The sequence below is a fragment of the Schistocerca americana genome, chromosome 3 (genome assembly GCF_021461395.2).
Source record: "Schistocerca americana isolate TAMUIC-IGC-003095 chromosome 3, iqSchAmer2.1, whole genome shotgun sequence".
In the NCBI taxonomy this organism is placed as follows: domain Eukaryota; kingdom Metazoa; phylum Arthropoda; class Insecta; order Orthoptera; family Acrididae; genus Schistocerca; species Schistocerca americana.
The window spans coordinates 901,237,740-901,263,129 of NC_060121.1; the positions used below are offsets into that span (position 1 = coordinate 901,237,740).

General features: G+C 42.6%; 1 protein-coding gene across 1 annotated transcript in view; it reads left to right on the plus strand.

Moving 5' to 3' along the window:
• Positions 1 to 25,213, plus strand: part of LOC124606485 (Kv channel-interacting protein 1-like) — a 210,847-nt gene extending 185,634 nt beyond the window's left edge. The window contains exon 6 of the mRNA XM_047138468.1: positions 22,464 to 25,213. Coding sequence (XP_046994424.1) covers positions 22,464 to 22,511 — 48 coding nt within the window. The 3' untranslated portion in view covers positions 22,512 to 25,213. The remainder of the gene's footprint in view (positions 1 to 22,463) is intronic.
• Positions 25,214 to 25,390: the final 177 nt, after the last annotated feature.

Here is a 25,390-nt window from a genome sequence, read left to right on the forward strand (position 1 = left end):
TCCTCTTGAGTAGTCCCCGCCCGGAGATCCGAATGGGGGACTATTTTACCTCCGGAATATTTTACCCAAGAGGACGGCGTCATCATTTAATCATACAGTAAAGCTGCATGTCCTCGGGAAAAATTACGGCTGTAGTTTCCCCTTGCTTTCAGCCGTTCGCAGTGCCAGCACAGCAAGGCCGTTTTGGTTAATGTTACAAGGCCAGATCAGTCAATCATCCAGACTGCTGCCCCTGCAACTACTGAAAAGGCTGCTGCCCCTCTTCAGGAACCACATGTTTGTCTGGCCTCTCAACAGATACCCCTCCATTGTGGTTGCACCTACGGTACGGCCATCTGTATCGCTGAGGCACGCAAGCCTCCCCACCAACGGCAAGGTCCATATATATATATATGAATTACAAAAACTAATAATAAAAAAATGGCATGGCGCGAGATTCGATCTGGCGACCTTCGGCTTACGAAGCCGAGCGCTTACCGCTGCGCCACGACGCTGTACAAAGTTGACAATCGTAGAGAGTATTTCACCGCAACGTTTTCTTTTAACTGTCGATTTTCTCGACAACGGCTGAGAAGTGCATCTTGGTGCTTTGCCACATTACACCTCTGGCCATGAGCTTTTATTATGCGCAGTATGAATCGAATCTGAATTTCACAACTGGCGGCCTCCCCTTGTTAGTTTCAATGGAGTCGTGTAATAGGGCTACGACAAGTTGGATGTTCCTTCTGCAGAAAGACCTGGCAGGCATGTAGCCACTGTACATGATTGCTGTCAGCTGGTTGTCACCACAATGTACAGTCGCAAGAAGACCGGACTCCGGACTACCAAGTAACACTACGAGAGGAAAGGCCATTATGTTCGGCGTATGACTCTCGCGCATTGTACTGCATCTGCAGCAGCAATTTGCGCAAAAGCTAGCACCTCAGCGACACAACGATCCGTTACAAATCGGTTATTTCAAGAATAGTTCCGAGACAGCCGGCCTCGGTGGCCGAGCGGTTCTAAGCGCTTCAGTGTGGAACAGCGCGACCGCTATGGTCGCAAGTTCGAATCTTGCCTCGGGCATGGATGTGTGTGATGCCCTTAGGTTACTTAGGTTTAAGTAGTTCTGAATCTAGGGGACAGCGGACCTCAGATGTTAAGTGCCATGGTGCTCACAGCCATTTGAACCGAGACAGACGCCCTGTAGCGTGCATTCACTGACCTCATACCATTGCCGTTTTCAGCTTCAGTGGTGTCAAGTGAGATCCCTTTGGAGGGCAGAGAGGAGCTCTATTGTGTTTTCTGATGAAAGCTTGTTCTGTTTCTTTGCCAGGGATGGCCTTGTCTTGATTGGGAAGAGGCCTGCAACCGACCTTTCTGTGAGCTATAGTCAGTGAACTTACACCTGGAGTTATAGTCTGGGGTGCGAATTCGTATGACAGCAGGAGCACTCTCGTGGTTATCCCTCGCACCCTGACTGCAAATCTGTACGTCAGTCTGGTGATTCGACTTGTTGTGCTGTCATTCATGAAGAGCATTCCAGCAGGTATTTCTAACACGATAGCGCTCGCCCACATAACGCTGTTGTAACCCAACATGTTCTACAGAGTGTCGACATGTTTCCTTGGCCTGCTCGATCACCGTATCGTCTTCAATCCAGCGCATATGGGACATCATGGGAAGACAACTCCAGCGTCATCCACAAACAGCTTAACAGTCACTGTATTGACCGTCCAAGTGCAACAGGCTTGGAAATCTATACCACAAACTGATATCCGACACATGTACAAAACAATTCTTCCATGTGTGCGTGCTTGCACTCAGCAAGTCGGTTACACCGGTTATGAATGTACCAGCATTTCGCATTTGCAGTGGCTTATCTCGCGTATACACTAAACTGTGATCTTGCAATGTTAATCACTGTAATATCTTACCTAGACAAATGTGTTCCAGAAATTTCATTACTGTATAATAATTACTTTATGCGTTGCGATTTTTTTCCGTTAGTGTACTTGTGTAGGTACATTCAGCGGCGTGTGTGGATGCTGTTCGCGAAGTATGTTGCGAATGGATTAACGGCACGAAATAATAAATTTAAACGTCATGCATCATGTTGCAGTTTGTCATACATCCCAGTGTTTAGGACGTCATATTATAACACTAGCCTCGTTATACGCCACTCTTCCATAACAGCCTAATCTGAAGTCCTGTCACAGGAAAAGCCACGTATAATCTAACCTGCCGTGACACAAACTGAGAGAATTTGGAAAATTTTGACCGCGTGTTGGCCTAGTGAATGAAAGTATCGGACTGTAATTTTGAATATAGTGCAATTAATAGAAAAGCTAAACAGGCTTTAACTTTGGGGATAATGAAAGTAGTAAAATTAGTTTACGAATGAAAAATCGAACGATCGCCAGCCCAATTAGGCACATTAATTGATAATATGTATTTCAGAAACTGGAATATTAGTTCTTGAAGTGACTTTCATTACTTCATAAAGATTCCCTTTGAACATCACACAGGATACAAACGGACACATGCCAGTCTAAGCTGTGGGTAGCAGTAGTTACCAATAATGCACAAACCAGTAATCATAGAAAGCAAAATAATAACAGTTACAATCACAATCACGATCATTACGTGACTCAGTACTGAGATGTTACTGCAGGAAGTACCGAACTAAAGTTGGACATGGAGAGGCTTCTAACGTAACTGACATGTAACAACCAGTAACAAAAATAAAAAAATTATATCACAGTCACACAGTTTATACTCCCATTTAAAGAAATACATCTGATTTCCTAATAGCAATAATATTCCAGTTATCTTTCTAATATGAGTAGAATATAGTGGGAATCCATAAACTGGTATAGTATCACTATTCAAGCTCTATGATTATTTCAGTAGCAAAATTCAACTAAAGTTAATTCTTAGCTTCACTTGTAATAGTTTATATTTTCTACTTATCAAGGCAAATTGTTCAGCACTGAGCTCCGTTAACTTCAAATAAATCGTTCATGATAGTAATCAAGGTTAAATTATGTTTCAAATAAGTTTAGCTTATGTGCCTTTCTCATCACCTGCGAAGCTGGTATTTTAGACAATAACATTTACAGTCTGGCACTGAATTTTTGCAGAGCGATACTTTCCAGTAAATTGAGAGCACTTTAGCAATATTTTAAATAACTTCAACACTTGCTAATGCTTGCACATTTGACGAACGTAAATAAATCACTTGTTCACTTGAAATAAGATGCCCGGTTTTCTGAACATTTAGGCGAGGATCCTGCATAGGTTCATGATTAGGACAAAAGATAGGGTTCTAAACACAGGTTTATAGCACTTGGATTATTATTAAATCACTCACACAAATTAACTGATCCATGCTCTGATACATATCTATATGTATGAAGTTGGTGGAGCAGTGGCGAAGTTGTGGTGGCAAGCGACGTGGCGGCTAACTGTACTCACCGCTCTTGATGTTTGAATACTCTATACAATTTCTTCTTGGCGATGGATTTTTAATGTGTTAGAGCCATTCCTTATTGCCGAGAGTACCATGCAACAGCCAAATCCACACCCGAGGCAAAAGTCCTTGCAAAGCGGCTTGCAATTGCCTCCCTTGCCACCGTCGATGTGTACCGTGCAACGGCTAACCACAAACTGCGTATCGTTCCCACCAAGTAGCTGCCCAGTTCGACCGCCAAAACCACCTTTTACATCACGCCGAACCACTTCCGTTCCGGAGGGACTTGCCTACGTCTTTTACATATTACAAACACAAGTGCCTTAAGCATGAACCAGCTTCCAATATACAAAGTTTATCTTCTAAATATACACATATTATAAAATTTCATTATTTTAAACATCATTTAGCTTTTTCTATACATACATTACAGAACTCTAAATTTCCTGTCACAAATCAACGACCTTAACTAACAAAGAACACACACTTCATAAAGCAACATGACAGGTAGATGGCTCTTATCCCACAGAGATCGTCGCCTCACAGCAAGGGTGCATCAAGTTTGGCTGAAATCGGCCCATTGGTTCAGGAGGAGATGTGAAATATAGACACGTACATTCATACATTTTTATAATATGAATGGATAGATACCACAGGATCTGCCTGATCCTTGCAGTATCCAGTCACTTCACTTTGCTTTGCTTCGACTCAGGGGATATTTGCCTGTGTCTAATGATGAAGTTGCTAATGACTAAACTTTTTAGAACGCCGTCGGCTTTCCTTTTCATCTTATTGGCGTTATTAAGTCAAATATATTTGTAATTTTTACATGTTATTAAACCCAAACCTATCCAATTACTTTACATAGTCCACCTAACAATTTATTTACACTTTACTTACTTCACTAACCAGTAGCTGATGCTGATTTGCTTTGATGATCACGTAACTCATGTAAAAACATAAAATTTCAACCATTGTGAATTCTAATTATTATAATTTTTTTTCTCTCTCTCTCTCTCTCTCTCTCTCTCTCTCTCTCTCTCTCTCTCTCTCCCCCCCCCCCCCCGCATCTCGTGTCCGTGCGGTAGCGTTCTCGCTTCCCACACCCGGGTTCCCGGGTTCGATTCCCGGCGGGGTCAGGGATTTTCTCTGCCTCGTGATGGCTGGGTGTTGTGTGCTGTCCTTAGGTTAGTTAGGTTTAAGTAGTTCTAAGTTCTAGGGGACTGATGACCATAGATGTTAAGTCCCATAGTGCTCAGAGCCATTTTGATCTCTCTCTCTCACGCGCGCGCGCGCTCTGCACGTCATTTCCTTCACTATTTTTTCTATTTTTTTTTTTTTTTTTTTGTTAAGAATGGATTTAGTTTCGCAAGTGATTTGATGGCGCTCTCCACATGATACTTTTTTTTTGTATCAGTCAGTTCATTCCAGTGTAGTTACTACACCAACCAAACTCAATATTCGAGCGCGATGCTGATTCAGTATGCTGTATGAGTTTCTACGTCGTAATATATGCACAAATAATCTACTTTTGAGCACATTTCGCCTTTTTGCACTGAGTCGTATCTCCAAAAAGCACAGCATCTCCCTTTCTATCTCCTTCCTCGCCATATTCTGTATCTGCACGAGGTAGCCATCTTATTCTGGGTTTGGCAATGTTACTGGTAGAGGATGGCCGGACCTCCCACCCTCGGGACGAAATTTATGTATCTCTTCTGTCCGCATCGAGTGTGATCCCATTTGAAAGGGTGTGTGAACGTTTTCGAAATTTTTGGAAACGATGTAACTGAGGCGGTCATGGGTACGGATACCAGCCCGGATGCAGGAAAACGTCTAAAAATCACAAGCGACATGGCCAGCACATCGTCCCTAGTCGTTAATCCGCCAGCGCTTTCCCTGAACAGAATCCTGGAAGCGACGTCCTAACATATGTGACTTTTTTTTTAGTCGAGCATCGAGATTATGCCTTCATCTTCTCACTTCCATCAGCTGTATTAATTTTCCTTAAGTAACTAAACTCTTCTTCTTTAAAATTCAGTAAAAACTTCTGTTTCCTCTTAAAACGAAAACTTCCTTCTTCCTAAGGGTTTTTCCAATTTGTGGCATCTTAGAAGAATTAAAACTATGTTCTTACATCATTTAAAATAATCGAAATAAGTTGTATTTCTACACGAACTCTAAACTTTCGAAGTAACGTAACTTTTGAGTGTTTTCTTTTTTAAAATGTCCTTGTTTTTATAAAAAGTATAGTGGGTGGAGAAAAACTGTATCACGAAATTTTAACCTTGGATAGCTGACGCCAGTAGGAACCAAAATTTCTAATGTTGGGTAGGTCGACAACGCACGATTTTTAAACTACGGAAACTTGGCGCCACGCGCTCCGATTGGCCGCGTGATTGCTCTGTTGCTGAATACTCTGGACAACCCATGACCAAGAATGCTTTGCCTCCCGGAGATCACGATGTAACCAAGGCGGCCTGCACGCTCGGTGGTAGGGCGCCAGCCTTCAACTCTGGGGGCGTGGGGGCGAATCCGCCAGGGTCCTGACACATCCATCGTAGTTTCATGATAACCAGAAACAAACCTATCAACAGCTGTTAGATCGCATACAGAAAGCCTTTTACAAATTGTGAAAAGGGCCTTTTTTGTACCTAAAACCTCGAACTGGCGACGCTCTGACGCGACACAAGCCTGGTAACGTCGAACGATGTTTTGCCGAACTATTTCAAAGATTCCTGGCATTCCCCTGATGTGATTGGTGGCATGTTGAATGTGATCCATCAGCTCCTCTCCGTTTCTAGGTGGTTCGCGTCTGGGTGGATGAACTAGAACCCTGAAGAATCCACACAGGTAAAAGTCCGGTGGCCTGAGGTGTGGTGATCGCGAGGGGTCATGTCCTACGAGCAGCTCTGCCAATTACCCGGCCATCACAGAGTTCATTTAAATATCCGGGCAGAGCGTAACTGTTATGTGCGGGTGCCCCATCATGCTGCAACCACATGCGTAGTCGTATATCCAGGGAAACATCTTCCAGCAGACTGCGTAGAGTTTATTGCAAAAAGTGAAGGTAATTCGTCCCAGTAAGTCGAGGAGGTAGACGGACCGGCCTAATCAGATGGTCACACAGAACGCCTGCCCAAAAGTTGGGCGAAAATCGTTCCTGGTGTCCGTGAACGTATGTGACGTGACGATTTCTCCTTGCACAGTGATGAACGTTCCGGGTGTTGTACAGGCCATCCCGAGGGTTCACTTGTAGGTAAACAACACAATGGCAGGGAAGTCGGAATCTCGTACAACAAGTCGCAGAAACCGCTGGCAATACCCTAGCCTGTGTTGTGTTCATAGTCCACCAAAGGATTTGGGTCTAAGACAGGGTGGAAACTAAATGGATGCTGGCTGTCATCCCCAAAGCCTCCCAGACTAACCGATGAGTGACTCCCATGTCGCATCCAACCGCTAGAGTACTTGTCATAGGTGTAGAATTTTGGAACACGTATTATGTTCGAGTATAATGACTTTTCTGGAGACTAGAAATCTACTCTGTAGGAATCAGCATGGGTTTCGAAAAAGACGGTCGTGTGAAACCCAGCTCGCGCTATTCGTCCACGTGACTCAGAGGGCCATAGACACGGGTTCACAGGTAGATGCCGTGTTTCTTGACTTCCGCAAGGCGTTCGATACAGTTGCCCACAGTCGTTTAATGAACAAAGTAAGAGCATATGGACTATCAGACCAATTGTGTAATTGGATTCAAGAGTTCCTAGATAACAGAACGCAGCATGTCATTCTCAATGGAGAGAAGTCTTCCGAAGTAAGAGTGATTTCAGGTGTGCCGCAGGGGAGTGTCATAGGACCTTTGCTATTCACAATATACATAAAGGACCTGGTGGATGACATCGGAAGTTCACTGAGGCTTTTTGCAGATGATGCTGTGGCTTATCGAGAGGTTGTAACAATGGAAAATTGTACTGAAATGCAGGAGGATCTGCAGCGAATTGACGCATGGTGCAGGGAATGGCAATTGAATCTCAATGTAGACAAGTGTAATGTGCTGCGAATACATAGAAAGATAGATCCCTTATCATTTAGCTACAAAATAGCAGGTCAGCAACTGGAAGCAGTTAATTCCATAAATTACTGGGAGTACGCATTAGGAGTGATTTAAAATGGAATGATCATATAAAGTTGATCGTCGGTAAAGCAGATGCCAGACTGAGATTCATTGGAAGAATCCTAAGGAAATGCAATCCGAAAACAAAGGAGGAAGGTTACAGTACGCTTGTTCGCCCACTGCTTGAATACTGCTCAGCAGTGTGGGATCCGTACCAGATAGGGTTGATAGAAGAGAAAGAGAAGATCCAACGGAGAGCAGCGCGCTTCGTTACAGGATCATTTAGTAATCGCGAAAGCGTTACGGAGATGATAGATAAACTCAAGTGGAAGACTCTGCAGGAGAGATACTCAGTAGCTCGGTACGGGCTTTTGTTAAAGTTTCGAGAACATACCTTCACCGAAGAGTCAAGCAGTATATTGCTCCCTCCTACGTATATCTCGCGAAGAGACGATGAGGATAAAATCAGAGAGATTAGAGCCCACACAGAGGCATACCGACAATCCTTCTTTCCACGAACAATACGAGACTGGAATAGAAGGGAGAACCGATAGAGATACTCAAGGTACCCTCCGCCACACACAGTCAGGTGGCTTGCGGAGTATGGATGTAGATGTAGATGTAGATGATTGATCGAAGCGCTGGAGAACAGTCTCTTTAAATGCAGCATCACGTTATGTTCGAGGTTTTCCACCATCACCATGATATCCCGCTAACGAGGCTGTTTCGCCAAGCCGCCAGTGAATGGCTGTAAACGTTTGCGGGTGTGAGCGGCGTCTTGCTGGGTACCGTTCCTCATACAGCTGTCGAGCTTCATGCCCATTACCATCAGCTAGTCCATAAACAAAAACAATATCTCGTTGTGCTTCAAACGAATACTGTACCGTCATGCTTACTGTATGACTAAATTGCAGGTGTCGTGTATGTGGTCCGAAGCGAAGCTTACATGTGAATTCCGCTGACGTGAGGTGAAGACAAACAGCAAGACCTATTCAACACATGTGCGTATCACGTTGGGACAGAGACGGGGCGAGGGGCGTTAGTGTGTATGAACCGACAACCATAGCGCTGCCTATCAAGCGAGGAACGGCAACAGAGCAATCCCACGGCCAACCGGAGTGCACAGAGCTAATTTTCCGTATTTTAAAAATGGTGCGCTGTCGACCTACACAATATTAGTAATGTTTGTTCCTATTGGTATCAGCTATCCAGGGTTAAAAAATTTCGTGTCACACTTTTTCTTCACCCTGTATAAATTGGTCAAACTTTTGTTTTTTTTCCAATTTCTGCTGACAGTTTTGTCCCTCTCTTTGTTCAAGTGCGGTTTGAATTCGGTTAGATATTCACCGCTATCATTGCTGATGAGGTTTACAGTGGGGTGACAAAAGTCATGGGATACCTTCGAATATTGTGTCAGACCTCCTTTTGCCCGGTGTAGTGCAGAAACTCGACATGGTATGGACTCCACAAGTCGTCTGAAGTCCCCTGCAGAGATACTGAGCCATGGTGCCTCTATAGCCGTCCATATTTGAGAAGGTGTTGCCGGTGCAGGATTTTGTACACGAACTGGCCTCTCGATTACGTTCCACAAATGTTCGATGTGATTCAAGTCGGTAGACCTGGGTACCCTATTCATTCACTCGAATTGTCCACAACGTTCTTCAAACCAGTCGTGCGCGGTGACCTTGTTTGGGGACATGAAGTCCATGAATGGCTACAAAAGGTCTCCAAGTAGCCGAACATAACCGTTTCTAGTCCATGATCGGGTGAGTTGGACCAGAGAACCCAGTACATGTAGACACAGCCCACACCATTATGAAGCCATCAACAGCTTGCACTGCCTAGTTGACAACTTGGATGGATAGCTTCGAGACGACTGCGCCAATCACGATCCCTACCACCAGCTTTTACCATCTTGAATCGGGACTCATCTGACCAGACTACGGTTTTCCAGTCGTCTAGGGTCCAGCCGATGTGTTCACGAGCACAAGAGAGGTGCTGCAGGCGACGTCGTGTTGTTAGCAAAGACAATCACGTCGGTCGTCTGCAACCATAGCCCATTAACGCCAAATTTCGCGGCACTGTACTAACGGATTCTTTCGTCGTACATCCCACATTACTTCAGGCACTGTTGCTTGTCCTTTAGCACTGACAACTCTACGCAAACACTGCTGCTCCGGGTCGTAAAGAGAAGACCTCTGGCCACTGCGTCATCAGTGGTGAGAGGTAATGCCTGAAATTCGGTATTCTCAGCAAACTCTTGACACTGTGGATCGTGGAGTATCGAATTCCCTAACGATTTCAGAGGGTTCAGATGACTCGGAGCACTGTGGGACATCTGAGGTCATCAGTCCCCTAGAACTTAGAACTACTTAAACCTAACTAACCTAAGGACATCACACACATCCATGCCGGGGGCAGTATTCAAACCTGAGGCCGTAGCAGTCGCGCGGTTTCGGACTGAAGTGCCTAGAACCGCTCGGCCACAGCGGCCGGCCCTAACTATTTCCGAAATGGAGTGTCCCATTCGTCTAGCTCCAACTACCACTCACTCAGCGTTCAAAGTCTGTTAAGTCCGCCGGCCGCTGTAGCCGAGCGGTTCTAGGTGCTTCAGTCTGGAACCGCGCTGCTGCTGCTACGGTCGCAGGCTCGAATCCTTCCTCTGGCATGGATGTGTGTAATGTCCTTAGGTTAGTTAGGTTTAAGTAGTTCTAAATCTAGGGGACCGATGACCTCAGATGTTGAGTCCCATAATGCTTAGAGCCATTTGAACCATCTATTAAGTGCCGTCGTGCAGCCATAATCACGTCGGAAAACTTTCCGCATACATGCCCTGAGTACAAATGACAGCTCCACCAATGGACTGTCCTTTTATGTCTTGTATAAGCGATACTACCGCCATCTGTATATGTGCATATCGCTATCCCATGACTTTGTCACCTCGGTGTATATAGGAATACAAGCCATGTGAGTGTCCTCGTCTTTGTAGCCGGGAACGTTTTGATATCCGTGTATTTCAGCAGTTGTTGTCGTTAAGAGCATTGCACATTTCAATTTATTCCACTTGCACAAACCTAGGATTCCTGAACAGCAGTAGCTCAGTACAACGCCGAGACAGTCAAACCATTGCTCACAGTATTAATGTCCTTTGAGTCTCAGTTGTTTTGGCCTGATGCTGCCGAAAACAGATATTTTAAGAACGTGAACGCGGCTGAGCGCAGTGTTGAACCACTCTAGCTTCCAGTTAATATTTTTGAGTTTCATTTGGCTGATTGGCGTATGTACTGTTTCCTTCTGCACTTTTCTCATAATCTTTTTTGTAGTGAATGTCTTTTCACTTGGAGATTTCTCTAGAATTGACGTTGTGATTTTAAGAGCGCAAGTAGTGGGTGTCCACCGTTGAGCTTTGCTTCCTGTGATAATCCACCATACAGTCTTCGGTTAATCCGACTGACTTACTGGTTGTTTCAAGTATTTTATAACATTTTTAACGATGAGGGCTGTTCATTTTTTCCTCAGGGTCTATTAAGCTTAATCCTCCTTCATTTAACGGTTTCGTTAACTGGATCCGCTCCCTTTCCAGATGATCCGTCCCACATCGTTTTTTATTTGAGATATACAGGGTGAGTCACCTAACGTTACCGCTCGATATATTTCGTAAACCACATCAAATACTGACGAACCGATTCCACAGACCGAACGTGAGGAGAGGGGCTAGTGCAATTGTTTAATACAAACCATACAAAATTGCACGAAGTATGTTTTTTAACACAAATCTACGTTTTTTAAATGGAACCACGTTAGTTTTGTTAGCACATCTGAACATATAAACAAATACGTAATCAGTGCCGTTTGTTGCATACTGACAACTAAAGTTGACGCTTGAGTACCACTCCTCCGCTGTTCGATCGTGTGTATCGGAGAGCACTGCAACATACATCGCGTTTCTACTCAATGGTCTGCCAACGTTGCTCGAAAATGTCCCACTGGAAACGCGTCGACGTATGTGGTATCAGCATGATGGTGCACCTCCACATTCCGCAATTAACACTAGGCTGACCCTTGACAGGATGTTCGACGGGCGTTTCATATGACGTGGAGGACGCATAAATTGGCCAGCCCGCTCTCCTGATCTTACACCTCTGGACTTCTTTCTGTGGGGTACGTTAAAGGAGAATGTGTACCGTGATGTGCCTACAACCCCATAGGATATGAAACAACGTATTGTGGAAGCCTGCGGCGACATTACACCAGATGTACTGCGGCGTGTACGACATTCCTTACGCCAGAGATTCCAATTGTGTGCAGCAAATGATGGCCACCACATTGAACATCTATTGGCCTGACATGTCGGGACACACTCTATTCCACTCCGTAATTGAAAACGGAAACCACGTGTGTACGTGTACCTCACCCCTCGTGGTAATGTACATGTGCGTCAGTGAAAAAGACCAATAAAAAGGTGTTAGCATGTGGACGTAATGTGCTGTTCCAGTCTCTTCTGCACCTAAGGATCATCACCGTTCCCTTTGGATCCCTACGTAATTCGGTGCTCTCCGATACACACGATCGAACAGCGGAGGAGTGGTACTGAAGCGTCAACTTTAGGTTACAATATCTCAGGATGTAATTAACATTTTACAATGCAACAAACGGCACTGATTACGTACTTGTTTATATGTTCAGATGTGCTAACAAGACTAACGGGGTTCCATTTAAAAGAAACGTAGGTTTGTGTTAAAAAACATACTTTCGTGCATTTTTTTATGGTTTGTATTAACCAATTACACTAGCCCCTCTCCTCACGTTCGCTCTGTGGAATCTGTTCGTCAGTATTTGATGTGGTTTACGAAATATATCCAGCGGTAACGTGAGGTGACTCACCCTGTATATTTTCGCTCTATGGGTGTGAGCAATATTCCACACTATTTTTAAATATCAGCATATTGATATACTATATTCCTTAAATAACATTTAAATTCCTAGTGCTGTTCGCTACTAAGGCGCCTCTAACTCTTTCCACCACTGATTCTGAATTATCGTGTGTCAGTTCGTTCCCAATCTTCTCCAGTTAACACTCAGCACTTCCGTTTCGTCGTGTTTTGTGAAGGGATGTGGCGTGATTGTGAACTTTTGTTCAGCTGCAGGAGTCGAGTTTTGTTGCTTATTTTGCTCCTGCTGTTCCCTTAGACATATCCATTATTTCCAGCGCACTGAAGAGCTAAAAAAAACTGGTACACCTGCCTAATATCGTGTAAGGCCTCCGCGAGCACACAGAAGTGCTGTAACATGACGTGCCACGTACTCGAATAATGTCTTAAGCAGGGCTGGGGGGAATTGGCACCATGATTTCTGCAGGGCTGCCGATAAATCCGTAAGAGTACGAGGAGGTGGAGATCTCTTCTGAACAGCACGTTGCAAGGCATCCCAGATACGCTCAATAATGTTTATGTCTGGGGAGTTCGATGGCCAGAGGAAATGGTTAAATTCAGAAGAGTGTTCCTGGGGCCACTATTCAGCGATTCTGGACGTGTGGGGTATCGCGTTGTCCTGCTGGAATTGCCCAGGTCCGTCGGGATGCACAATGGACATGAATGGACGCAGGTGATCCGACAGTACGCTTATGTACGTATCACCTGTCAGAGTAGTAATTAGGCATATCAGGGGTCCTACATCACTCCAACTGCACACGCCCCACACCTTTACAGGGCCTCCAGCAGCTTGAACAGTCCTCTGTTTACATGCAGGGTCCATGGATTCATGAGGTTGTCTCCTTACCATACCGTCCATCCGCTTGACAGAATTTGAAACGAGACTCGTCCGATCAGGCAACATGATTTCAGTCATCAACAGTCCAATGTCGGTGTTGACGGGCCCAGGCGAGGCGTAAAGCTTTGTGTCGTGTAGTCATCAAAGGTACATGAGTGGGCCTTCGGCTCTGAAAACCCATATCGATGATCTTTCGTTAAATGGCTTGCACACGTGCACTTGTTGATGACGCAGCATTGAAGCCTGCAGCAATTTGCGGAAGGATTACGTTGAACGATTCTCTTCAATCGTCGTTGGTCCCGTTCTTGAAGGATCTTTTTCCAACCGCAGCGATGTCGGAGATTTGATGTTTTACCGGATTCCTGATATTCACGTTAAACTCGTGAAATGGTCGTACGGGAAAATTCCCACTTCATCGCTACCTCGGAGATACTGTCCCATTGCTCGTGCGCCGACTTTAACACCAAGTCCAAACTAACTTAAATCTTAATAACCTGCCATTATAGCAGCAGTAACCCATCTAAAAACTGCGCCAAACACTTGTTGTCTTATATAACTAACTTAAATCTTGATAACCCGCCATTATAGCAGCAGTAACCCATCTAAAAACTGCGCCAAACACTTGTTGTCTTATATAGGCGTTGCCGACCTCAGCACCGTATTCTACCTGTTTACATATCTTTGTAACTTAAAATAACTGTTTCTTTGGCACTTCAGGTATTTTTCCGATGTGTTGACGATGCCTCAGTAGAAGTGTTATATCGTCGGCGTAAACATTAACATTGCACCCACATGTAGTCCATCGGTTTGGTTGGTGATGGAGCGGATCACTAGTTCCAAGAAAATTACATGTAATATCATGGACAGCGGGCATTCTTATCGGACTGAACACTGAATCGAGAATTCTCCCGTGAATTGACCATTAATTTGCATTTTCGAGCCCATTTAATACCGAGCTGATAGTAGTGGGTCTATCGTGGTCTGTGAGAATTTATAGTGTTCCAACACAATCCTTAGATAATCGTGACAGACTTCGTCAAAGACATTTCTTAGATCGACACTCAGTAATCCTTTCGTTCTGTTTTGGTACATTCGGAATAAGAAGGTCCTCCGTCAGAAAGCAAAGAGCATCTATGACCTTCCTATTGGTTTTTTGGCCAGGCCCGATTGTCTCTGCGAGAATCCCTTTTAGTCCTGTGGCTATTGTGCGCGCCATTATTTTTAAATCTGCGCATAACGAAGTCATTGGGCTGTAATCAGTTATTCAGCATGGCTTCGAAGTCTCGGGTGCAAGAACTATAATACCTGCTTCCTTTGCTGAATACCGGTATATTGGAGCCACACTTTGTTTCATTTTCATGAGCTACGTGAATTCTGTTTTGCTAAACGACTAGAATACTGTAAAAGTCATACGGTATGACGTCAATGCCCCGACTTTTATTTCGTGGTAAGTGGTTTGTAATGTCTTCAGTTTCTACTTCGGACTTTAGGCTCTAGCAACATAGTGCCATTTCCTACAGTTATGTAACAAACTTGCTGTCTTGGTAGAATTGGTTGTTCACCGAGCAGTTTACGAAGTAGTCCTCACTATCTTCCATGTTAGATTATAAAGACTTTAGATTTCCGTTAAATCTCTGTCTGCATCGATTTCGTTTCTACTGAGGTGGTAAGTGCTCCATTTTTCGTCTGAAATGTGTCCATTATCTTTTCAAGAGATTATTTTGCCTTCCAGTTATTTTTCCTGTAGTTCAGGGATCTTCTTTTCGAATATTGTCAATCTGCAAGATAGATCTTCTCCGTTATCCACTTTTTCTATATTATTATATTACAATAATTGATGTTTTTCCTTCCACTGTCACTGATCCTGCACGCTACTTTCCTCAACCGTTCATGAATTCCAGGATTCACCAGTTTATCCCACAGTTCAGGGACGTTATTGAAGAACCGCTACGGTCGCAGGTTCGAATCCTGCCTCGGGCATGGCTGTGTGTGATGTCCTTAGGTTAGTTAGGTTTAATTAGTTCTAAGTTCTAGGCGACTGACGACGTCAGAAGTTAAGTCGCATAGTGCTCAGAGCCATTTGAACCATTTTTTGAAGAACCGCTTTCGACGAACTGATGTTCGATAACATTCACAGTATACTGTTTTTGCCAACTCAAGTTGAAACAGGTTGCAGTTTAACTTCCAGTATCCTTTCCCTAAGATGTTGGGCCGGGGTAAACCTCTTAGTTTTGTGATAAGTGCATAGTGGTTGAAGAAGCTGATTTTATACCTATCGTGGTATAAAATCTACCTATTCTCGAGTCCGACCATAAAAATTATACACGTATAGTGAGACCACGTAATGGCTAGTCTGTGGATGACATCTGTCAGTGTTAGTCCCCGAATTGTATTATGAAAGGGACCACCATTTGGGGTTGGTCCTGTTGTGTCTTCCGATATCACAACACAATTAAAATCTCTCCCCATCATTTGTTATCCTTTGCATGTCTCAGAAGAAGGATATACAACGACGAAAAAAAATCGCAAAACCCAAATTAATTAATGTAAGGTAATGAAATTACGGTAATACATTTGTCTAGATAACATATTTCAGTGATTGAAATTGCAAGATCACACGTCTATGTAAGTGCGAGATAAGTCACTGTAAATGTGAAATGCTGGAACATTAATAACTGGTGTAACCGGTAGAAAGTTGAATGCAGGCATGCAAATGTGCGTGCATTGTGTTGTTCAGATACCAGATGTCAGTTTGTGGGATGGAGTTCCATGCCTTCAAATGGCTCTGAGCACTATGGGACTTAACATCTGTGGTCATCAATCCCCTAGAACTTAGAACTACTTAAACCTAACTAACCTAAGAACATCACACACATCCATGCACGAGGCAGGATTCGACCCTGCGACCGTAGTGGTCACGCGGTTCCAGACTGAAGCGCCTAGAAACGCACGGCCACACCGGCCAGCAGGAGTTCCATGCCTGTTGCACTTGGTCAGTCGATACAGGGACATTTAATACTGTTTGTGGATGACGCTGCAGTTGTCGTCTGATGATGTCCCATATGTGCTTGATTGGAGACGTATCTGGTGATCGAGCAGACCTAGGCAACATGTCGACACTCTATAGAGGACGTTGATTTACAACAGAGATGTGTGGGCGAGCGTTATCTTGTTGGAAAACATCACCTGGAATATTGTTCATGAATGGCAGCATAGCAGGTCGAATCACCAGATTGATGTACAAATTGGCAGTCAGGGTGCGTGGGATAGTCTTGAGGAGTCCTGCTGTCATACAAAATAGCAACCCAGACCATAAGTCCAGGAGTATGTCCAGTGTGTCCAGCACGCAAACAAGTTGGTTGCAGGCCCTCAACTAGCCGCTTCTTGAATAAAAAAAAAAAGGTTCAAATGGCTCTGAGCACTATGGGACTTAACTTCTGAGGTCATCAGTTCCCTAGAACTTTGAACTACTTAAACCTAACTAACCTAAGGACATCCCACACATCCATGCCCGAGGCAGGATTCGAACCTGCGTCCGTAGCGGTCGCGCGGTTCCAGACTGTAGCACCTAGAACCGCGATGGCCACCCCGGCTGGCCTTCAATAACACACAGCCATCACTGGCAGCGAAGCAGAACCAGCTTCCATTAGAAAACACAACAGATCTCCATACGACCCCCAATGAGATCTCGCTTGACACCACCGTAGCCGCAAATGGCTGTGATCTAGCGTCAGTGGAATGACTGCCACAGAGCGCCAGTCTTGGAGCTGTCTTCGAAGCAACCAATTTGTAACAATTCATTGCGACACTGTGGCACTAAATGCTGCTCAAATAGCCGCTGCAGATGCAGTACGATGCACCAAGAGCCGTACGCCGAACTCCATGTCTTCCCTCAGAAGTGCCTCGTGCCCATTCAGAGTCCGGTCTTCTTGCGACAGTACATTCTCGTGACCACCGCTGCCAGCAGTCATGTACAGTGACTACATTTCTGGCAAGCTTATCTGCAATATCTCAAAAGGAACATCCAGTTTCTTGTAACCCTATTCCACAACATCGTTTAAACTTACTGCCGTGTTGATAATTGCGTCTGTTTCGCCTTAAAGGCGTTCTGGACTAACGTCAACTCACCACGCAGAATCACACAGATAACCAACACTCACGACCTTCACAGCGCGTATTTAAAGGAAACCTGATGCGCATTCTCATAGTTGTGCCAGTAGCACCACTCTTACGTGACTGGCGCGAAAGCTGAATGGACACCACCTTTCATATGTAACACACACTTACCAACTTTTGTTTATGTCGCACAACTCCTTCTTGGTGTTGCAATTTTGTTCCATCATATGGTTCCACTAAACGCTTTTCTCTGCTAGTTCTACAATTTGATTCCGATCGGGTATTAAAGCACAGTCCGCCCATTTAATTCAGCTTTAATAATTCCTCCACTCGGTTGATCTTATAAGTTTTCTAATTCCAGTCCCAACCCCTACAGCTAGAGCTGACCACCGCGCGGGATTGGCTGAGCGGTCTTAGTCGCTGCAGTCATGGACTGTGCGGCTGGTCCCGGCGGAGGTTCGAGTCCTCCCTAGAGCATGGGTGTGCCTGTTTGTCCTTAGGATAATTTAGGTTAAGTAGTGTGTAAGCTACACACATCTGAACATCTGAGCCGACCATTGCTGTATGCATGGTATTGCTGTTGCACGTTCATCTTTCTTCTTATTTTTTCTATGTGACACATTTAGATTTGGTTTCACTCTTGGTGCTTTCTGAACACCTTAATGTTTCATAGCCTTCTGGTTGCTAATACTTCCCTCTGCTGCCTTTACTTTGTGCTTCCCAGATTGACTGGTGACGGTGAAAGCTACTTCCGTACAATCTCCTATTTTATTTCCCTGCTTACATGTTTCAGTCACAACTGTTGGTGTTTCACTCACCTTTTCTTGTGTCGTTGCCTGGCGAGTAATTTCCAGCACTATTAGACTAATTTCCTGATGTGGATGGCTCAAAAGGGTCGCCATATTTCATTGACGGGTTTCGAGAACAGCTGTGCCAATTACCTATCACGGTCTTCAGTGCATGTGCTTGGCTTTTCTAGTAGCCATTTCTTGTTTTTGTGATTTGGACAAGAACTGGAGGATTTTCATTTTACATGTCTATTTAATTGCCTTTCTGTTGAATTGCAATTTCATGGATTCTGTAGCTGTTTTCCCAGAAAGTGGTCACACTCTGGTCTTTGTCAGTGTCATCCTTTTGATCATAGTCTGATTTCTTGCGTACTTCATTTTTTTATTGGTCCCTTATTCAAGGATGGCAATTCCTCTTCAACTAAATAGGGGGTAGGTCAGTAAATTCTGTGGGGGTATTCTTGGTGTTGCCTGCTACATGACTTGAGAGGGGTCAGTTCTTGTGCCTCTTAACACTGTCTGCTGTTGCAAGTTATTGCTTAGCATAAGCACCCACCATGGGCAGTTTTCTCAAAGATGCTTCGACTCATTACACACATTACATGTGGAAGTTTGTCCAATATCACACTTAGAACTGAAATGTCATGGGATGCCTCCTAATATCATGTTGGACCTCCTTTTGATCGGTGTGGTGTAGCAGCTCGACTTGGCATGGACTCAACAAGTTGCTGAAAGTCCCCTGCAGAAATACCAAACTATGCTGCCTCTATAGACATCCATAATTGCAAAGGTGTCGCTAGTGCAGGATTTTGTCCATGAACTGACATCTCAGTTATGTCCCATAAATGTTCATTCATGTAGGTCGATATACATGGGCAGATCATTTGCTCAGATTGGCCAGAATATTCTCCAAACCAGTCATGAACAGTTGTGGCCTGGTGGCATGGCATGTTGCCGTCCATCAAAATTCCATCATTGTTTGCGAAATCCATGAATGGCTGAAGATGATCTCCAAGTAGCCAAACACAGCCATTCCATTATATGTAAACACAGCCCACACCATTATGGAGTCACAACCAGCTTGCACAGTGCCTTGTTGACAACCTCGGTCCATGGCTTCATGGCATCTGCACCACACTTGAACCCTGATCAACTGTAATTGGGGCTCATCGCAACAGGCCACAGTTATTCCAGTCATATAGAATCCAAGCAATATCGCTACAAGCCCATGAGAGGCGCTGCTGTTAGCAAAGGCTCTCTCATATGTCGTAGGCTGCCATAGCCCATTAAAACCAAATTCCACTGCCCTGACCTAACAGATGAATTCGTCATACATCCCACATTGATTTCTGTGATTATTTCATGCAGTGTTGCTTTTCTGTTAAATACTGACAACCCTACGCAAACACTGCCACTCTCGGTTGTTAAGTGAAGACAGTCAGCCACTGTGTTGTCCGTGGTGAGAAGTAATGCCTGAAAATTGGTTTTCTCAGCACACTCTCAACACTGTCGATATCAGAATACTGAATTCCCTAACAATTTCTGAAATGGAATGCCACATACATCTAGGTCCAACTAATATTCCGCATTCAGAGTCAGTTAATTCCCATCGTGTGGCCATAATCACATCACAAGCATTTCTGTATGGATCACCTGAGTACAAATAACAGACTGCCAATGCAGTGTCCTTTTATACATTTTGTACATGATACTACTACCATCTGTATATGTCACATGACTGTCTCATGACTTTTGCCACTTCAGTGTACATGTGTCTTGCAACTATCTGTGCAAAGTTGTTGTTGTCTAGCTCTCAGGAAAGATTTAGCACCCTGAAAGTTTTCAGTTCACTGTTAGTGTTACTTGTGTCTACAGTACTGACAGAATCATCAAGATAATGGAATTTAATTCTACCCTGCACTTTCAGTAATATTCTGTCTAACATAATAGAATTACGCAATTAAGCCAATACACTTTGTTCCTTATTACCCATTTGAATGAACTCAGTGTTATCACCAGAAATACCCAAATTTTTATACAGCCAGTTATGAATTTCCAACACTGTATATTGCATAGTTGCATATGTCTTATAGTTTTGTGAAAGGCCATTCTCAAACTACTTTCCCTTATCGAATCCATGGTCTTGACAAAGCAGAACCTCCATGTCATGAATAATACATGAGGAGGAAGATCACGAAGTATTACTACTTACAGGTTCCTTGGCTTCAGAAAGAATGTGATATACATGTACATAACTCTTGTTTGCATTACTAGTCAGCTACAACACAAAGTGCCACACAGCATGACTACACAGCTGCTACTGCTACCCTGGTGGCTCTCCCAGCACTATAATAACTTCTACAAACCATCTACCTAAACATTCTGAGTTCAGTACTATCTGCATTTGAACTCATATTTTTTGTCAGAAGACATGACATTCACAGCAGTGCACATGATGTTGTTTTCCTTTCGTTGCAAAGAGCAGAGTAGGTGGGGGTGGGGGAGAGAGGATGGTGGAGAAAGTTTGATGAAATAGAGAATACTCAAAAAAGACTTATGTTGGTTCAGAGCAAAGTTGAGCTGAATTGTGAGATACTTTTCCTTCTAGAATGAGATTCTCACTCTGCTGCGGAGTGTGCGCTGATATGAAACTCCCTGGCAGATTAAACCTGTGTGCTAGACCAAGACTCGAACTTGGGACCTTTGCCCTTCACGGGCAAGTGCTCTACCATTTGAGCTACCCAAGCACGACTCACATCCCATCCTCACAGCTTTACTTCTGCCAGTATCTCGTCTCCTACCTTCCAAACTTCACAGAAGCTCTCCTGCAAACCTTGTAGAACTAGCACTCCTGAAAGAAAGGATATTGCAGAGACCTTGCTTAGCCACAGCCTAGGGGATGATTCCAGTAAGAGATTTTCACTCTGCAGCAGAGTGTGCGCTGATATGAAACTTCCTGGAAGATTAAAACTGTGTGTATAGTTCTATTATGTTAGACAGAATATTACTGAAAGCGCAGGGTAGAGCACTTGCCCACGAAAGACAAAGGTCCCGAGTTTGAGTCTTAGTCTGGCACACAGTTTTAATCTGCCAGGAAGTTTCACTTTTCCTTCTGACACTTGTTATCCATAACATGGGGAACTGTCATGCTGCAATTCCATGCCACAAACAATATGTTTCACAATATACCATCTTACACATGACTGACTGATCACCTGAGCCAAGTTCCGTAGTGTGGGAGAAGGTTCCATACTTAACAGCCTTCTACATATTGAGATATTCCCATTGCCCCCACCCTCCCCCCCAAAACTGTCCCTTAAGTTTTTTGGTCGATAATTCTGTTTGAAAGCTTCCATCTTTTCCTGACTCAATTTCCATCAAAATATTTACGTGAAGAAAAAATTTTATTTGTTGTTGACTTAATGTGTGTGTGTGTGTGTGTGTGTGTGTGTGTGTGTGTGTGTGTGTGTGAGTGTGTGTGTGTTTGCATATAGTTATGGTTGTTATAAAAAAGAAAAAGAAACACTGCAGCAACCACATTGACATCTTCACTTCTGCTCCCTCCATTTTCACGTGGATTATGAGCCTGATGAAAGAAATTTATATTCGATTTGATGAAGCCCTCTCTTCACTCTATCTTATTGTTTTCATGTATTCCATTCATTGGAACATAAAAATAATGCAATAAATATATTTTGTCCGCTCTGTTCTTTGTACAAACTTATGTTGACTAATTAGGGGATCTTTACTAATTTTTTAGATTAAGGAGAGAAAGTTTCTTTTGAAAGTTTCACAACTTTCATCATTCACTTGATGAAGATTCTGAAGACAGAATTTCCCACTTCTGTCTCACTGAGCAGCCACAGAAATGGATGAACTCCTAGTCATATTCCTAAAAATTTTGAGTGAGTGAAGACAGAAATGACCTCTCCTTTAATGGTACATTCAACCTGCCTATGAAATCTTTCATGACAGAGTTCTTGGATAAAAACTTCTCATTCAGCTTGCTGGATCAAATCCAGATACAACCCAAGCTTTCTATTATAGGCTCATAATCATCTCCAGGGCTACACCTGGTTGTTGTTTCCCTATGTTATACTGAGGATGACATCAAAAGCTTGGGATTTTACCCAGATATGATGCAGTAAGTTAACTGTTAACTTCTTATCCATAGAAATTACATACTGCATTAAAAATTGCTAATGATATTATTTCTGCTTTGTTTCAGGATGAAAATGTCCGCAACTCATTTGCTGTCTTTGACGACCTCTGGTGAAACCTGGAACTGGCTTATTAACTCAGAACATTTCGAAAAGTTTCAAGATTGTGCATCTTGTGACAGGAAATATTGGTGTGAACACTGTGGAATTCTATGTGGAATTTTTTCCCAGAACCAGTGGTTTTACATTCTGCAGTTCTCATCAGCTCTGCAGTTTGCATAAACATACCGAACAATAAACCAAGCTTCGTAGACACCCCAAGTTCACCTTGACATATCTTAAAGCTCATCCTACACAGGCATCATTTATACTAAGGAAACTGATAAATTAAACTTTAGGAGTACAGTACAGTATTTGGGAGGATTTGCTGTCTCATATCCCATCGTCGACTTCTCCCAGTAATATTGCTGTTGCTACGCATTATTGCTTTGGTCAGCTCATTCATGATGACAAGTTTTGTATTTATTGTCAGAAAATGTGTACCCAACTAATGAATTTATTTCTCATCATTAATAACTGACCAAAATAAATATTCATGGCACCAGAAATTCACAATTTTTTTAATGTCTTTGAATTTCAGATTAAATTGTTAGTCATTTAGGCAAGGTTTCTGAAAATTTAACCAAATCACAAGCCAAAGGTTTGTCAGATCCTAGGTGTCTGCAGAAATTTATTCAGGGTGTGTTGCAAGACTTTAAAATTGCTAGACATGAGTTATGCAACAATCACTGAAGCCTTAGTATATTGTCACACTGTGATAACAGGAAATCACCTGTAGAATTGTGTGAGAATTCTGCGTTGAATAAACACCCTGTACTCCAGATTGCAAGGGTTAGGAGTAAGTACCGTCTCTTGACCCCCCTCCCTTGTGGGCACCTTTGTTTACATCCCTACTTAAGCACATAAGGATTTATTGTCATAACAACCAAAGTTAAGTTACGGCTGTCAACTAACATTTACGTATCTATACAATTAAGATTATCAAACACCAAGTTCATATTTAGAGAAGAGGGGCCAAGTGTTTAGTCACTGTTTCATAAAGTAGCCTATCTATGCCAACATACTAAGTGACAGCAAGTCCTTCCAGACCCTCACACTGAGAAGAACATAAACATAATCAATAAAATATCTATCGTTCTGCAAAAATAACTTGTTCTCTTCTATCAACAGACTGATAATTACAAAGTTCTCTCCATGAAACTCTTTACACACTTCACGAGTCTTTCTTTTTATATCGTCCCTGATATATGTGGGTCCAAATCAATTTTGAAAATATGTGCATTCTTATATCTCTCTTTCCAGACATCCAAGACTCACTTTGAAATTTTAATGAAAGCTCACATTCGAGCAGCTAAACTCTGTTTTTTTCCCGAATAGCTGGCCTAAGACCAGAATTGTCTATGGCAAGGAATACTGCTACAAAAATGAGACATAATTTTGAAAAAAAAGTACAGCACACAAAAACTACTTGAAGGTGCCTACAAAATGTTTTTAAGCAATCAGAATTTAGATGGACAACGTTACTTAAGCATATATGCTATTTTTTATTTTTCTGTGAGTATGTTCTACAACGCTACTAAAAAATACTCGGTTCTTCCAGATAACTATATGATATATAGCTTCTTCTGCTTGTTATTTTGAAATTACTGTCTAAACACACTTTTGAGAAACAAATCCAGACTCAAATTTTTTGCACAACTAAATATGACTATAGGTACCATGAACTGCACATAGGCCTATTTTGAAAATAAAAGGTAGCCCAACATTTCTGGATGTGTACAATTTCTAATCAGTTTTTCTTAACAGACATTTTTTATATTCTTGATGTTAGCGTATTGTCATAGAAAATGTTTATGTATTCAAAAATATAATGTTCAGCTCTATGAATACTGGCTTCATGGCAAAATTTCATACATTGGTTGATACCTTCACTATGCACTGGTCATTGTACAGAATTTTGATAAGCAACATGATGGATATTGTTTTTGGCATTCTAAACTGAACATATTCCATATTTCTGGCATTATTAGTCTGGAAACTCTACTCAAGATCTATTAGAGAGAATACAGAAGAGACATGTGTGACTGGTAGAAAAAGTTAGTTGCATTGCTTCTTTTTCTTAATAGCTGTTCATGAGACACACTGACATTGATATGTGCTTATCTGAAGTTACTACTATTTTTCTGATTTTAAGTGTTACCATAAATTTTACGGCAAATTGGTCAGGTTTTGCCATGGATCAAATGCTGAAAAAGTCTTTCACGAAACAGTATTGTGGAAATTCATTGTGCCAACAACAATTGTTTCTATATTTGATGGGATATTAAGCTGCTTGTTATCATCATGTCACATGACATGGTTTGATATAGTCTGTATGAATATAAAGGAATGACACACCTAGAAATAAAAATTTATATTGGTGTTTGGTGAACTAGTTGACGTAGAAATGAGTGTGTTTGTGAAAAATATTTCATAATTGTTACATGTTTGACATTTATCTCTAAAAATCTTTTACCTTTTCAAAATGTATCTTTTAGCCACATCCCTATGAGTTTCCTGTATCTGTGAATATGTTACCCCAGTAATAAAAAATGGTATGCAACCATTGGAAATGGGATTGATGGGTACACACATGAATTAAATATGACCAATGAAAATGAAATGTAATGTCATTTTAAAAATTTACTGTTGCTGGATTTTTAAAAGAAATTGAAGTTCATATACTTTTGTATCCCAGTAGTATACATAATAACCATGTCTGCAGCCTTCATATTGTTTTGAATAAATCAATAAATTTAAAAAAATATCATATATTTATATACTGCCTCCTTACACCTGTAAATGGCCTTTCACCACTCTATGACACTTTAATTTTATCCATAAAATGTGACTAATACAAACTGTACCTAATGTAAATACTGTTGCCATAAATGTG